Here is a 17,311-nt window from a genome sequence, read left to right on the forward strand (position 1 = left end):
AATATTTAGTTGTTTTTAAAAGCTTTTAATTCTGATGCTTTAATGAATTTTAATACAAACTGTTCAACAAAAGGTTAACAAGGAAAAACAAAAGAATATTTTATTGAATGTCAAAATTAAGTTTTTAAATATTGGATTGTTTTGTTCTTAGTCTGATTCCATTTTTTTATAAAATTGAAAACTGTTTATGGTCTTACCTTTATTTGTAAATGAAGTCCATGCGCCTATCCTTCTCCACAAAAATCTCTGTCACTTTCTTGTAAAAGTCCTCTTTATTTTCCTTTAGCTGTAAAAGTCTTAATCTTCCATTTTGGCAGTCAATTGAAATAAATAATAAAAGAAATAAAAAATAAAAATAAACGGACCGCTGCAATGCACTTGACTTTCTGATATTGCTAACTTATTGGTGCCCTGAGCCTCTGTGTAGAACAGCAGCAACAAGCAGCTTGTGCCTTCTCACTGTGGTTTTATGTCTGATCAGCAAGATTAAATGTGTGACACACACTCATTAAAGATATTAGCCAGACTGTGGAAAGTCAGGGTGTATAATCAACGTGTTATATTGGCGACATACAGAGAGACAGCAACAGACACTCACTAATTGCAGGCATCAACCCCATGTGTGAGGGAGAGCGCAGTCCGAGGTGAGGTGAGGCCCGTCGCTGCCGCACCTCATGTTTCTCCCCTGTATTTGAACAGGAAATGTACCAATTCAACAATTTTGACTATAAAAATGATCACAATTATTGGAATCATACAGAAACCAAATTTATAGCACAGACCAGTGGACAAATTTATTTTATTTTCATGATGACAGTTGAGGCCCTGCCTCACTTGCCTCCCCTGAACGCACATCCCTATTCTTCACAATGGTTCTCTAGTATAATACGAGCAAGTGCCATCTACAGAAATTCTGCAATGACTCCTCCATCATAGGCTGCATTAATAATGGAGACATGTCAGAGTATAGGAGGCTTGTGGAGGATAAAATCTGTAGCTCAACATCAGAAGGACCAAAGAGCTGGTGGTGGACTTCCGGCATGCCAAATAGCCTCTGAGACCAGTTCCCATTCAAAGTGGAGGATGTGAAAGTGGTGCAGAGCTATAAGTACCTGAGGGTTCACATACATAATCAGACTGGACTGCTCTGACAGCACAGTGGCACAGAATAAAGAGGGCCAGAGCAGACTGGACGTCCTGAGGAGACTTGGGTCTTTTGATGTGTGCAGCAAGCTGATGGAACAATTTACCCAGAAAGCTTGCTTCTTTTCTGGGCTAACCCTGGAAGTGGTTGTGGAAAAGAGAATACAGGGAAAATCAGATGCCATTTTGAAAAATCCCCTCCATCCCTCCAGGAGGTGCTGTCCTGGAGTACTTTTGGCCATGGTGTGCTAAGAAGCTCCTCTGAGGATCTTTTCTGCCTACTGCTATCACACAATTCAGTGTTTCCTCCTGATGCCTCAGACTAAATACTTATACTCTTTAGTTTGCTATTTCTTCACCATGTACATTTGTTATTTATTTATTGATTGATTGTATTATTTGTTCTATGAGTCAGTATCTATTTTTATGACTCTATTGCTGTATGTGTATACATTTCTCCATGGGACTAATGAAGTTTATCTAATCTAATCTAATTTTATGGTATACTTATAACAAAACATTCTAACTTAGGAAAGCACAATAGACATTAGAAGTCCATTTAGAATCCAAAGGGTGATATGGAGCGACTGTCTAATTGAACATGTGAAGATTTCAACTACTGCAGGCATTAGTTTCTATTAAGCTGTGAAGCCTTTTGGAAATCAATGGTGCTGTGACCACTAGAGGGTGCCAGAGATCACCCAACCTCAGACACAACCTCAGAAACACCAGTCCCGTTAAAATTAAAGATGTTTTATTTTACAGCTACCTTCCACAAAGGTTCCAGAAGTGCAATAAACCTTTTCACCCTTCTCGTTTCCTTCTCATCCTCTCCACCTCTCAGGCAAGCTTTGCCCACTTCCACCCAACTCTGACTTGCCTGGATGAAGTCGAGTAGCTTCTTTAATCCTGACCCGGTAGTAGTTCCGATGCTAGGACATGACCCGATGGAAGCATTTCCGGGTCAAACGGAAGTCCCATACAGGGATGAGGAATCTCTTTAGCAGCCCCTGGAGGTCCCCACTGAACCCAACAAGGCTGTTCTTGAGGACTCCAATATCTAATGTGCCTTGCGGGTATCAGCAGAGGTACAACCCCCCCAAGGAAGCTGCTTCCTATTGTGTTGGGGAGTCTGTAGTCCTGCTAGGTTGTCTCTCCCTGTCCTTCCATTATGCTGTCCTCCCAGATGGGTATTGTCCCAGGGTCCCACCCAGCCAGGATGCCAGTTTTCCCACTCTGGCATTAGCATCTTTGCCCTATTTGTTGTGGTGGCGTAAGGCTAGCTTCCTGTCCACTTAAGGAACCATGCTCAATCCTGGCCGGGATGCCTGTCCATGCGTGTCGTTCATCACACTGCTCTGTTTCCCATCACCATACTATAATTCTTACTTAGAGTGAAGGGATCAGCACTAATCCTTGTCATGCCAAGGCTCCTCCAGCCCACAGTGCCTGTGATGCAATTGCCATTCCCCATTTCCTTTCTGTAATCTCCACTCTCCTGTTTTGTTTGCCAGATACCTGGATACCGTTGTCCCCTGCTATGCTAATACCGGGCATGCTCTTAATAAATGTCTAAAAGGGGAGGGGCCTCTTACGCTTAAGGTGTGTGAGCAAGCAGGTATGTTCAGATGACAGACGGCACACTGCAAGCCGTAAATACACTTAGTGAATGAAACTGTGAAGACGAGCTGTTTGATAAAACTGTGACTGTTATTTATCACTTTTTCAAATATATATATATTTATTCTAGTGAAATAAGTATCTTGCCTACAAATCTTTGCAATAAATTATGCATCTTACCTTTTTTTATTGACAAGAAGTGTGATAACCAACAAAAAGTGGAACCTGGAGAAGAAATTGCAGCAACAGGTGATCAGAGGTAAGAAGTGCTTTTATGTAACAAAATATGAATCTTTGGGTGTCTTTTGTCTTTTACTTAATTTGTTTTTCCTTCTCTGTGGTGGTCTGACAGGGTGAACATGGTCTTGTGCTCAAGACTCTGATGATTAAAGAAGGTATGAAAAAATACATTACATTCTGGGATGACAGCAAGTTAAAGTCCAACAAGTGATTCTTTTAATTTGCAGGGCCAGTATGATTTCTTGGTAATAAATATTTTTGGTAATATATGGATTGAAACAACTTTTAATTCATTAATTAGGTTAACACCTTTGCTATTTTGTAATTATTTTCATGTGGTAAACATTACCTAAAAGGAGAATACTTATAGAAGCTAGTATTTTAGAGTCAGTCAGTCATTTTCCAACCCGCTATATCCTAACACAGGGTCAAGGGGGTTTGCTAGAGCCGCAAGGCAGGAACAAGCCCCAGGCAGGGGGCCAGCCCAACGCAAGTATTTTAGAGTGGTACTCTACAATTGGAGCGTAGGCCGTTTTCTTATGGTCACTCATTATTGGAGCTTTGGGGTCTGAGCTTGCGGTTTTGTGCTTTCACTTTCGGCTTCAGAGTCTTTAACTTCCAAGTCTAGAAGATTAAGCACAGATTAAAATTTGATGCAAACAGACCATGCGGCCCAACAAAGCTTGCCAATCCAATCCACCTACTTTGTATCAAGTCTAGATTTGAAGATTCCTAAAGTCCTACTTAGTAATTTATTCCATGTGTTTATGGTTCTCTGTGTGATGAAAAACATTCTAATGCTTGTGCAAAATTGACCCTAAACAAGTTTCCAACTGGGTCCTCGTGTTCTTGATGAGCCCATTTTAAAGTAACAGTCCCGATCCACTGTACTAACTCCCTTTGTTCTTGTCACCTCTTAATTTCAGTTTTCTTAACCTGAAAAGGTTTGACTCCTTCTTCTCATTACTCATCTCCTGCAGTCCGGAAATCAGCCTCGTCGCTCTTCTCTGGACTTTTTCTAGCACTTCTTTTTGGTTGCCTGGAGACCCAAACTACATGCAGTACTCCAGGTGGAGCCTCACCAGTGTGTTATAAAGCTTGAGCAGAACCTCCTTGGACTCGTACTCCACACATCAGGGCGCTATATAACCTGACATCCTGTTAGTCTTCTTAATGGCTTCTGAACACTGTCTGGCAGTTGATAGTGTAGAGTTCACTAAGACTCCTAAGTTCTTCTCATGAGGTGTACTTTCAGGTTTCAGACTTCCCATTGTGTATTCAAACCTAACATTTCTACTTCTTACATGTAATGATGTATATTTACTGACATTAAATTTCATCAGCCACAAATCTGCCAAAGCCTGTGTGTTATCCAAGTCCCTCTGACTCAGTGGAGAGGCTTAGCTTGGTCTCATCTGCATCTATTTATATTCCTATCAAAATTATTTATTTTTATATTTATGGGCTGGCACCCTAGCCAGGGATTGTTATTGCCCTACGCCCAGTGATTGCTGGGATAGACTCCAGCTTCCTTGCAAACAGATGGATCATCCATCCATCCATTTTTCAACCCACTGAATCCAAACACAGGGTCACGGGGGTCTGTTGGAGCCAATCCCAGCCAACACAGGGCACAAGGCAGGAACCAATCCCGGGCAGGGTGCCAACCCACCGCAGGACACACACAAACACACCCACACACCAAGCACACACTAGGGCCAATTTAGAATCGTCAATCCACCTAACCTGCATGTCTTTGGTCTGTGGGAGGAAACCGGAGTGCCCGGAGGAAACCCATGCAGACACGGGGAGAACATGCAAACTCCACGCAGGGAGGACCCGGGAAGTGAACCCAGGTCCCCAGATCTCCCAACTGCGAGGCAGCAGCGCTACCCACTGCACCACCGTGCCGCCCACAGATGGATCAATGAATATATAAAGATTTTAGGCTATGGTGTTTAGTGTGTATGTTTATATGGACATATTGTCAACATCTGTCATCTTCAAAAATGTATAAGCTTAGCAATTTCTTTCTAAGAGAATTGTTTTCATAAGGAAGAAAGTTTCCTACTTTTGAGCAAGTCTGATGTTACTGATTCGTAGAGTAGATATTTCAACATTAAGTAAGTTTGCAGCACACAGTAGGGGAATGTTGCATATGTACATTTGGACATTGCCTACATTACTTATTCTTCACATATCACACACATACACTGCAACTGATTTACAGTATTTTGTTTTATACAAACTGTTCAGAAAAAGAATTTCCCTAAAGGCACATCTCCACTTCTGGATTATGTAAAAACACCTGAGAATGAGTCAGAAGACAGTAGAAATGGCATTTTTCTGAACCATGTCTGAGTAGAGCTCCACTCTTAAACATCCTGCTATAGCCACCAGATTGTGTCCTTGCTCTTATATTGTATATGGTGCACCAAGTGCTGGTGCTAGGTTATTTTGCAGCCTAGGCCAAGCTTATTAGTATGCCAAACGACTGTTTGGTGCATAACCCGTATGGACATGGGTCCTTGCCCTCCTTATCATCTGTGCCCTAGGCGAATGCCTAATTCGTCTTGATGTGCACCAGAATTGTATCCTGTAAAAAACACAGGAGAAACTGAAGGAGGTTTGGTGTCCCAGCAGGGGAAATCCCTTTTAAATGGCTGGTTGTGATCATGGGTATGTGTCCTGGGTCCTCCCTGTGTGGATAGCACTTTTGAGTAGTGAGGAAAGTGCTATATAAATGTCAAGAATTATTATTATTATTATTATTTGGCATTGTTAACAAGTGGCTGTCTGGAAGTGAAGTGAATATCAGGCTGAAAAGGCTAAAAATGAGGTGCTAGCGAGCTTATATCCTTCAATGGCACGGTTCCTCTACTTCCTTCTTACTTCAGTCCCTGTCATAGTAGTAGCACAATCACATTGTGGGCATTGCCTGTTGCTTACCAATTACACACATAAAAGACCCAGTGGGGATGGAGAGCACTCCCCGTCCAGTCCAATGAAGAGAACTACTTAAAAAGAAATCATAGGAAACACCAGTTAAACCCTGAGCCCACACCAAGCAACGCCCTTAACTACATTACAAATACAACTGCATCTTTGTCACTTTATTTCTTGAAAAATTCAGGGTGTGAAATCCTTCTATCGGATTTTAGTTGAGATCCCCCCCAACAACTGGCTACAACTGTATTATAGATGTATGTGTTATCTACAACTATTACATTGTATGTAACTATTTCATGTAAAATCCATCCATCCATCCATTTTTCAACCCGCTGAATCCAAACACAGGGTCACGGGGGTCTGTTGGAGCCAATCCCAGCCAACACAGGGCACAAGGCAGGAACCAATCCTGGGCAGGGTGCCAACCCACCGCAGGACTACGTGTAAAATGTTTATGGCCAATCACCTTTTTTGCACATCGAATAGATAATGACACCTTGGTGTCCTGAGGCCAAAAGAGGTCTGGGATGAGCTGTTATTGAAATGTGTATGTTGTTATTTTAAAAGAGATCTCTCTCTCCGCCGTACCAACATTAGTTGGCAATGCTATTGTTTCATCGTGTCTTTATAACGTTGCTGATCACAGTCTTAGGGTGCTGCACTCTCCCCTTCTACTAAAACGGATTTGCTACTTGATATGCTGCCAGATGTGGATGCTCAGAAGTTAATTCTACAGATTTATTTTTTAGAGTTGGACCAGTGGAGGGCTAAGTGGCTTGTTCAGGGTCATACAGATATGCAGGGGATGGAATTGAAGTGTTAACTGTTTGGATTAAAGCCCGGTGCCTATACAACTTTATTGATTGCAATAAGTAATAATTGACCAAACATATTCATACCTGCCTACTTAAATGTATTAATCCATCCATATTATGAATTCAACTAATAGAAGTTTAGGGTCATAGAAGCGTGGAGTTTATCTCCACAACAATGTACAGTGTATGTGGTAATCTATGGGCTGGTATGTGTGTGTATGTACAGTAGTGTATTCAGGTACAGTTTGTAATGTACACATTGTGTAACCTAAAACGCAGGGTGCAGCAAAGATTAGGCAAAACAAATAAAACATATTTTACTCATTCTGTCATCCTGCCTCACAGAATGGCTACCTGGGCCTCACACATCAAGCTGTTTGACAAGTACAGGGGTCAGCTACACTGACAGAACTTTTAAAAGCTATAGTTTCTTTCTTAAAACCTAAATCTCTTTACTTTGCAGTCCATACCCATCAGGCCGTAATGATTTCTTACGTTCTACACAGATCTCACTGTGATGAGGGAGCATGATGGTTCTTGGTGAGTCCACCCTTCAGTTCTTAAAGCTGAAGATTGTATTCCAGTAGAACCACCCTACACTGAACCTGCTGTCCTCAGTTAGGGACATCTTCATTTGTGTATTCTTAGTGTCGTCCTTAACAGGCTATCTTTGGTAGAAGGATCCCAATTCAGACTCAGAGTTTCACTGGTGGGCTAAACCCACTTTCACTTTTATCATCTTCCATGCTATTCTTCTCCAAGCTCGTTCTGCAGGTCGCTCCCTAAGCTTGCTTCCTCTGTTGTACCATTAAAACTTGCAGCTTGCTCAGTTGGACTCACTCAGGCCTAATGAGGTCTAACTGCTAACACACCCTTTCCACATTGTAATTAACAAGCCAGCTAAGGTCATTTCAAGCACTATTTAGCTGCTTCATGGTGGCTAATTTTCCTAACAGCCTTTGCATGTCATGGAGATACATGGAATCTATTACTTTATTTACTGTTTAGGTTCAGGGTTTACTCCTATTTGCCTTGGCACACTTTTAGTGGCTGTTTCTTAGTAGGGTGAAGCACAAAAAGAAACATAAAAAAGAGTCAAAGCAAATATTTACTTGCTATATTAAATACAGAAATGTATTTAAGTACAGTATGTCACCACAGGGGTCAGCGCATGTGGTGCGGAAGTGAGGAGGTCACCCCAGGAGGCACTTTGGAAAGGGTGGCAGGTTCACACAGTAGTATTTTTTTTAATATAACAGGCTTGAAAAATAGATGGAAATAATCTCTCTGTTATATTAAAAAAAGTTTTCCGTCGTGTCCATGTTATTCAGCCTTGACCACTCCCTGCCACACGGCTCGCCCAGTTAATACTCCTACTGCGCACATCCTCTCTCTGTACAACCCCTTGACACTCTCAGTGCTAACTCGCCCTTCCATTATAACTACCACAGTTGGTTATAATGGCAGGGCAGAAGAGCAAATTACCTATTCAAGAACATCGAATTTTAGATCACGATCGAAAAAGAGTGGCAAGAGCTGATACGGAATGTCAAAAACAAAAAGAAAATGAACAAAGAAGAGCTGCATATAATACAAATCAACAGCAATGAGAATCATCCAATAAACAAAAAAGAGAAAAATATCCATCCATCCATTAAACAACCCGCTATATCCTAACTACAGGGTCACGGGGGTCTGCTGGAGCAATCCCAGCCAACACGGGGCGCAAAGCAGGAAACAAACCCCGGGGCAGGGCGCCAGCCCCACCGCAGGGCACACACACCCACTCACCAAGCACACACTTGGGACAATTTAGAATCACCAATGTACCTAAGCTGCATGTCTTTGGACGGAAACCGGAGCACCCGGAGGAAGCCCACGCAGACACGGGGAGAACATGCAGACTCCACGCAGGGAGGACCCGGGAAGCGAACCGAGATCTCCTAACAGTGAGGCAGCAGCGCTACCACTGCGCCACCGTGCCACCCTCAAGAGAAAAATATCCCGAACAGAAATGCAAAAAAAAGCAATGTTTACAGAATGTAAGTTAGAGGATAAAGTAATTCAGAAAATTGTTTTTGACGAGGTGTTAATGTAATTTAATTTTTTATTTACTTTTTATTACGTTTAATTACATCTTACTTTTTAACTTCTGCTTTTACTTTTTACTACATTTTGTTATTCATTAGTATTTAAAGTACAGTGGTACCTTGGTATAAGTCCGCTTTGGAATAAGTCCAACTTGGTATAAGTCCTGTTTGGATGCGAAAAATTTTGCTTGGTATACAACCTTTGTTTGGAATACAACTCGCGTGCTACAACACCGCGTGCTACCCTTGTTTACCTCTCTTGAGACAAAGCCAAGACTGCCTGTGGTATAGTGGGTCCGCGGCTTCAAAAAAAAAAGGGCCAGGTTTTAAATCCGTATAGCCGTGTCGTTCTCCGTGGGTGCAATTGCACGACCGCGGGGAGTTAATGAGGTAGTTGGAGCGAGTCGCACCTGCACGTGTGGGTGCGATTGTTCTTAATTGCTTCATTGGCTTCCTGCGGCATGTGATTAAGGCACTGCACCCACGGAGGCGCGGGTAGATGAATATATACGGGTCGGCACTAGAAACGGGGGGGATAGATGGATCGAGGAAAAGAGGAAGATAAAGGAGGTTAAAAGATGGGAAAGAGCAGTCTTAGCAGGCACTCAACTCTTCTCAGCAAGGTAAAGTGAGGTTCAATTTTCATTTATTTCATCTAATTGCTTTTGTATTTATGTATTTTAGTATTAAGCAGTGTTTAAATTATTTTATACAACCCCATCAATGTATAATATGCCAATAACAATAGGATTTTTTTCATGGGAACAGATTAATCATTTTCACTTTATTTCTTATGGGAAAAATTTGTTTGGTATAAGTCGTGTTTGGTATAAGTCAAAGGATCTGGAACGGATTAAGGATGTATACCGAGGTACCACTGTAGTAGTGAAATACTCAAGTAACTGATTTTCTATCCGTAATAACTAAGTACAAAACCATCTTCCACACGTACCCCACATGCTCTTGTATATAACACCTCTTCAAATACAATCACTTTCTCTAATGGAGGAGCGCCCAGACCCCCTGCGAGCAGATTTACGCGAGACAGCAGGCGCTGGGGGTTGGTGAACAAAGCGAGCAAGGGGTAGAGCCCCCTAGTAATTAAATAAAACAGTTAAGTATGAAGGTATACATATCAAGTGCCTAATTTACAGTATATATCACTCTGAAAAATGGTAAGAAACATTTCCAGTTTAATTATTGCTGTAATTTATAGCACTTCACCACAGTATGAACATCAAACAGTGCATGTGCATTTCATAGCTACAGGTCGGTAACTGATATTGCCAATAATTTCCTTCATTTTTCACATATCATACTATGTGTATTTGATTGTTATTTTGTAAACTTTTATACAGTTCTAGAATTTTTATTAGTTCAACACATGTATGTTTAGTTAGAAAAGGCGGGTTTGCTGGAGAGAGGTTTAAAACTGCCTGGGCAGTCAGAGACGTGTGCAGGATGAGCGAAACAGCTGAGTTTTCTTTTGCATTCAGTTTCATCATTGCAAAGCGTAAAATTGCTTTTTAAATTTGTATTTTGTATGTTTTATTGAATTTAAGGGAATTCTTTTTAATATAGTATTATTTACTCATTATTTTGCCCATTGTTCTGAGGATGTTCTGTATCCTGGGGGTATATTATTAGGAATCAAGTATCTCCGTAGGTATTGTATGTGAATTAAGGTTATTGATTCTTGTCTAGTAAGGGTACATATGGAGGGTTATGATCAGGAAAATGTGGCTTGCCTCTTGTCACCACAGTATTTTTTTATGATTAAAGTACAGTATGTCTTTTACACTGATTGTCTCTTACGGTTTTCACGTTTTTCTCAACAACATACTTACATATTGTCATAATACATAACACACTATATTTTGGGTTTCTAGCCTAGAGGCCCCACCCTTTTCTTTAGTTCGGAGACAAGTAAATAAAGATAAGACAATTGGAGTACTGAAATGGCCCTCCTGTGAGGAGACCTGGCATGTGCAGTGCCAATTCTCATCTGTCATGACAAGATTTATTTGTAGGAAACTAGGGGGCTTTGCCATATGCTTGCTTCGCTCGCCAGCCACTTCGCGTCTCTGCCACTCACGTATGTGGATTTCACTTTCACCAAACAATAATTCTCTTAATTCTCACAGATAGGCCTCTTCATTGGGAAGAAATACTACTTTTCCCTGATGGCAACACAAATTAGGCAATCTACAAGTCTCCGACTTAAAGTTTACATCCGAGCAATATCTACATACTTCTGTCATATCAGCTATGTCCATATATTCAATCTGTTTTCGCTATTCCGTTATTTCACTGAGTAATTTCCATTTGTTAGCGCTAATGTGATCTTTACTATTGGTTTTTTGAGACTTTTGAATTTTAGTACTTTCATAATCTCTAACCTGCTCTGCCTGTGTATCGTGCCAATGTTTTTGAACCTCTTTACAATGTTCTACTTTGTCTTCTACTCTTTGTCTTTTATTTCCGACCCCACTTGGAGCTGAGAGGGCAGGAACTGTGTCTGACAATAGCATTCACACGAATGAGAAGTGAGTGGACCGTGGGCATGGCTGTAAATGTTTGAGAGGAGGGTAGGACTTGTCAGAATCTCTTGGCAGAAAGTCTCATCTTGCAGGACCTGAAATTATCTCTCACGGGGGTTGAAATTATCTCTGAGAAAGTCTCATCTCAGGATTTCCTTTTATAATAGAGAGACGTGTCTCAGTAAGGCAATTGAATTAAAAACTATATAAAATATATAGCATTTTTGTGCTGTATATACACGCACAAGTCAGTGCATGGCATATTGGAGGTGTAACCAAATTACTGAACATTTTATTTTTTGCAGTTTAATAAAGCTATTAATACTAAATGAATCAAATTGCATATCTTTGTTTAGTTCTCTGCAATCAATGCATTTCTTGAGGTTCAAAGATTCTCAAGTGTTAGACCCCTGTTATAGTCATTTGGTTGCTGGCTGAAAGTGATGAAACATACAGGAAAAATATAAACATTTTTCAATCTCTAAGCCACTTTCTCCTGATCTGGGTCATGGGGGGTGCTGGAGCCTATCCCAGCTAACACAGGGCGCAAGGCAGGAACAAACCCTGGACAGGACGCCAGTCCTTAGCAGGGCAAACACAGACACAGACACACACCCCAACCACAAACTAGGGCCAGTAGAGTACCACCAATCCATCTAATCCGGATGTCTTTGGACTGTGGGAGGAAACCCACGCATACAGGGGGAGAACATGCAAATGCCATGCAGGGAGAACCTGGGAAGTAAACAGTGGTCTCCTTACTGCCTCACCATGCCACCCAAAATATAAACAAGTTAAAAAGATGCAAAATGATAAAAATGAAAGTGAAAACAAACAAAACAAGAATCACTGGGTTCCTAATACCCTCAAGATTTTTATAGTCCATGGCCATCCCTTTGTTTTGTATCATAAAATAAAACAAGTCCTTGCCAGTGAGTCTTCACCCCATCTCTCTTCTACAGGTTAAGACTCAATGTACCTTGTCATGAGGGACATTTTTAAATTTCCACTCACAGTCAGATTGTTTCAAGCCACAGAATCCAGACTGTCTTTCCTTGGCTACAAGGAGACAAGGCCAGAGCTTACTCTAAGTGGCCCTGTTGTCCCTCAGTCACTATGCCCACGGTAGCCCTTGCAGTGTCAGATCTCCATGTTGAAGCCCACACTGCCTGTTCAATCACTTGGTATCTTTTCACAGCTGATAACCTCAAGTTCTTCTGGTCTTGTACCAGCTCTCTATGGGTGGTCTTTCTCTTTCTTTCTCTCTCTCACACTCTCTTGTTTTCCTCATGCAGTCAGAAACTTTTAAGTCTACTGCCCCCTTGTGTTCTGCAGTGCCACGCCAATTAGCTGTCTCCTGGCCAATGTAGGTCTGTCTTTTAAACTCTCAGACATTTTGTGGCGGACTTCTCACCACCCTGTACCACTCTGGCAGTAGGCACATGTAGCATATGCTACGGGCCCCGCAATTTCGGGGGCCCCCAAATGGTGGACCCAATATTTAATGAAAAAGTGTAGCATTGAAAAACTGGTCTTTAAAAATATTATCTTTACGTTTTTAAACTGTAAATTTCTTACACAACAAAACTTTAGGGGCCCAACACATAAAATTCACATAAATATTATAAGATTCTTATTATAATCGAGAGTAAAATAATTATTTAGTCCGGTTTGAACTGTTCAGAATCTAAACTTCAGATGATGCAGACCAAAAGGGCCCCCAAATTTGAAATGTGCTACGGGCCCCCAAAGCTCTTAATCCGGCCCTGCTTGATCCTGATAACCTTTTCCCAGGCAGACATGAGTTAATAATATATATTCTGAGCAGCTTTCTCATTTTAAAATAAAAATGTAAATTGCATGCTGATAGACAGATAGATAGACAGAACTTTGTTTGTCCCAAGGGTCAAATTTTTTCTTTTTACAGAAGCTCTTCAAATAAATAAATAAATGAATACATAAATAGGGTGGCACAGTGGGTAGCGCTGCTGCCTCGCAGTTGGGAGATCTGGGGACCTGGGTTCGCGTCCCGGGTCCTCCCTGCGTGGAGTTTGCATGTTCTCCCCGTGTCTGCGTGGGTTTCCTCCGGGCGCTCCGGTTTCTTCCCACAGTCCAAAGACATGCAGGTTAGGTGGATTGGCGATTCTAAATTGGCCCTAGTGTGTGCTTGGTGTTTGTGTGTGTCCTGCGGTGGGTTGGCACCCTACCCGGGATTGGTTCCTGCCTTGTGCCCTGTGTTGGCTGGGATTGGCTCCAGCAGACCCCCGTGACCCTGTGTTCGGATTCAGCGGGTTGGAAAATGGATAGATGGATAAATAGGTAGATAATTAAATAAATAAATACAAACACATACTATGGTCTGAAGACACACCAGAATGAATCATATGCAAGAAAATTAAAAGGAAAGAAAACTTCTGACTTGGCTATCACAGTCACAGTAAGGCATTATACAGGCATATTGCCGTACAAGTTCAAAATTACTGCTTTTACCAAAGTTCAGATTCCATTATTTCTGTACAAACAGCCTATACTGTGAAAAAAATGTAAGGTGGTGATCAGCACATAAGGCAGTACACATCTTTATATATAATACGTTACCATTGCTGTCCAGGATTTTAAATCACCTGTAGCTCACAAACCGTTTGACCTATTCACCTGAAATTTGATACACATACACTAAGTGACGTCTACTATCCGCTTTCGGGGCGATGATTGACCTCCATGGTTATTCCTCTTTTTATTTTTATTTTATTTTATTGTAGAATCAACTCTCGGCAGCTGCCTGCAGGGCGGTCATGCAGTGCATGTGTACGTGCACCGTTCTCATCCCTACCACCTTTGCCGTCACTTCCTCTACCTCTACATATCTTAAGTCATTCTTGAGGCAGATTGAAGACTTAAGTGCCAGCTTAAGTGAAAAATTAAAGAAAAATATTAAGTAATTGCAACACAAACACTGAATTAATCAGTTTTAATGTGAAAAGATACTGACAGAAGAAGAGAAGGAGCGGGCTGCTAGGATGGAGAAAAGAAGAGCTGCTCAGGAAGCAGCAAGCACATCAACCTCTGAGCAAATGAATGCTAAACGTACTGAGAAAGAGTTTGAAGACTAGGAATGGTCAAGTCAAGTGTATTCACTGCACATTATACTGGTGTAATATAAGTATTGATAAACTCCTAAATGATCAAACACTGTCCAAAGCTGGAGAAACCCATAGACGTCTTATCTCAAAGCAGAAGCACAGTAAGCCATTCATGTGCCAAAGGCTGTTTCACTGGGTCTTCCAAATCCAGGAACGCAAACTGTGAGAGTGTTCACATACCGGTGCTTCTTAAAACAATGTTGTGTTTCTGTTTCTGATTAGAAAAGGCAAAAACAGAGAAATGGCTTTGGAAAAGAAATGCAATGCATTGAAACTGATAACAGTTAGCAACTTTGGAGAGTACAGACTTGCCATTTGAACTTTTTAGTTTCTCATGCTGACTGGGGATTGGGGGGGGCACCGCGATTCAGATCCAGCCTTTCGAGTTTGCCTCTCTGCTTTGTCGGCAGGTATGCAGGCCTCCTCCTGTATTGTTTAAGCTTGAAATCAGGTAAGAGAGTTGAAATGCTAGGAGTTAAGACTGAAGGCAGTAAATAGCAGGGTACGGAGAAGAGAGAATAAAGGTAATGGAGTTTATCCAAATGTAGGGCACATTACCTCATCCATTCCAAAGATATGTGTGCATGTGTGTGTCACAATGATTGGTGACAACTGGCATGGTGTGAGTGTGACCTGCAATAGACTGGCGTCTCCTCTAGACTAGCCCCTTCCTTTTTTCCTGATGTTGCTGCTGTAGGATTCAGGTCCATGTGGTATTGGAATTAGTGCCATGAGAATATGAATTTCATCCATCTTCTGTCCTGCTTAACACTTTCAAGGCTGAGGCGAGCTGGTGATGATGATTCTGGCAGCCCGGAGCACAAAGCACAATCTCACATACCAATACTCACTCACTTTGGGCCAAGTAGTCAAAATCCTATAATAGTCCAGCTTTGCATTAATAGAACATTAGAAGTTCCACATTTATATCTTACAGTGACCAGCTACTGTAAGTAGCACATTCAAAATTCCAAAGTGATCCACAGAGTGGCTTCAAGACCATATCTTCACACTATTGCCCTCCCTTCTGCACACAATTGTGAAATTATAATTATATGAGGATTACTGGGTTTCTTTTTTAAAATATTCTCTGCTATTTACCATGTTCTTTTTTCTCTAGCAGGTGACTTTGCCAACGGGATGTGGTACCCATAAAGAAGCTTTACCCTGAGAATCTGCATTGTCTCAGAGATATGAACTATTACTATGGGCATAACTTCTCTGAACCATATTATCCCAACATGTCTGTTTCTGGCTACCCCTACTATTGGAGATCAGCAAACACTGGAGGAACAGATGACGGTCACTTTTTACCTCCCATTCATCTACACAATTACACTAGTCGACCTTATACCCTGGTTAAAGAAGATTGGGACATGTACTCTGAAGGAGGCAGGGCTGTAGAGTACCATCACTTCTATGGAATCAACCCCTTGTCCTTAATGAATCTTTACTGGTACTATCAACAGGCTTACTTGTACCCTCAGAATTACTCCATGTACCGTAAAATGACTCCTGAGCCCCCAAATAATGGTGCATGGCCAGAGGGTTTTACCATGAAAGGAGAACTTCGCTGGGGAAAATTGGAAAGAATTTATGGGCCCCGTAGAGAAGTGCCAGAATTTGTGAAGGATGACCTGCGGAGGGTGTATGGGACCTATCCAAAGACCGATGTTTCCATCACCTACCAAGGAGGGGAGTTTCTGGTCAAGGGAGATCCTAGAGTCGGAGAACAAGAGTACAAGGTAGAGAAGAAAGTCATTCGGCAGGCAGCCTCTCCAGAGGGGGACAGCGTGAGTGAAATTGTGGAGAAAAGAAAGAAGAAGAAAAACAAGCGTTAGTGTGGTGTGAAGGATAAGAAGCCAGGAGGGTACCCAGCTGCATTTCTGGATGCTTCCATTTGAATCATTCAAAAAGCGTGCCTATTCTAAAACTGTCAACTGGAAGAACGAAAGAATAGGAAGACTACAAAAAGAAAAGAAGTGCTACACAAATTCCTCATGTGCCAAATAAATTGGCAGCACATTTTCATTGATTCATTCATTTTTTTCAAGACTTGTGTTGTATTGCCATGACTATGAACACTTGACAGCATTATAATCTGAACCCCGGACAAGTACAGTATGACATCATTTAGAATAGTTGTTTTTATATTGTTCAGCTGAACATTGTGGCCTGCAGGGGGCGCTCCTTCTGCCCAAACCCGACACAGACAGACACAGGACACTCATTCAAGCACACGCTTTTAATTTTTTTCTGTTTTTCCATGGGAAACGCCTTTCCACGTTTCCCACATGTACAGCACAGTTCAGCACTACACAAAAGCACAAACCTTTTGTTTCTTCCTCCTTGTCCCTTCTTTTTTCGCCTCCACTTTTCCTGGCAAGCTTCCTCCTCTTCCTGCCGACTCTGACTCTCGGTGTAGTGGCTGCTGGCTCCTTTTATAAGTGCTCCAGGTGCTTGTTGGTCTGTTTCCGGCAGGACTTCTGGGTGTGGTTGAAGTGCTTCAATCAGGGGCTCAGCAGTAGCTACGGCACCTCATGGCGGTGCCCACAAAACCCAACAGGACTGCACCAAACTCCAGCTCCCATGGAGCCCTGCAGGAGTCCACTGCAACCGAGGGGGGCTGCCACCTAGCACTGCGGGGGAGGTAATGCACTGGATATGCTCCCTCCCTGGGTCCTTCCAGCGTAGAGGCATACGCCACAACATATTAATACAGATTAGTTGTAAAGTTAATCGAATTAAACAAGTTAGGGTCACAACGAGCT

The 17,311-nt window shown here is 41.9% G+C and overlaps 1 protein-coding gene across 1 annotated transcript; it reads left to right on the forward strand.

Moving 5' to 3' along the window:
• The first annotated feature begins 2,761 nt into the window (after positions 1 to 2,761).
• LOC114647175 (uncharacterized) lies at positions 2,762 to 16,796 on the forward strand. Its single transcript, XM_028795742.2, has 2 exons — positions 2,762 to 3,022; positions 15,661 to 16,796. The coding sequence occupies exon 2, from the start codon at positions 15,734 to 15,736 to the stop codon at positions 16,379 to 16,381; it is 648 nt and encodes a 215-aa protein (XP_028651575.1). The 5' UTR covers positions 2,762 to 3,022; positions 15,661 to 15,733; the 3' UTR covers positions 16,382 to 16,796.
• The last annotated feature ends 515 nt before the right edge of the window (positions 16,797 to 17,311 follow it).

This window comes from Erpetoichthys calabaricus, chromosome 2 (genome assembly GCF_900747795.2).
Source record: "Erpetoichthys calabaricus chromosome 2, fErpCal1.3, whole genome shotgun sequence".
NCBI classification, from domain to species: domain Eukaryota; kingdom Metazoa; phylum Chordata; class Cladistia; order Polypteriformes; family Polypteridae; genus Erpetoichthys; species Erpetoichthys calabaricus.

Coding starts and splice junctions, on each gene's coding strand:
- LOC114647175 (XM_028795742.2), top strand. CDS start 15,734: ATGAACTATTACTATGGGCATAACTTCTCTGAACCATATTATCCCAAC.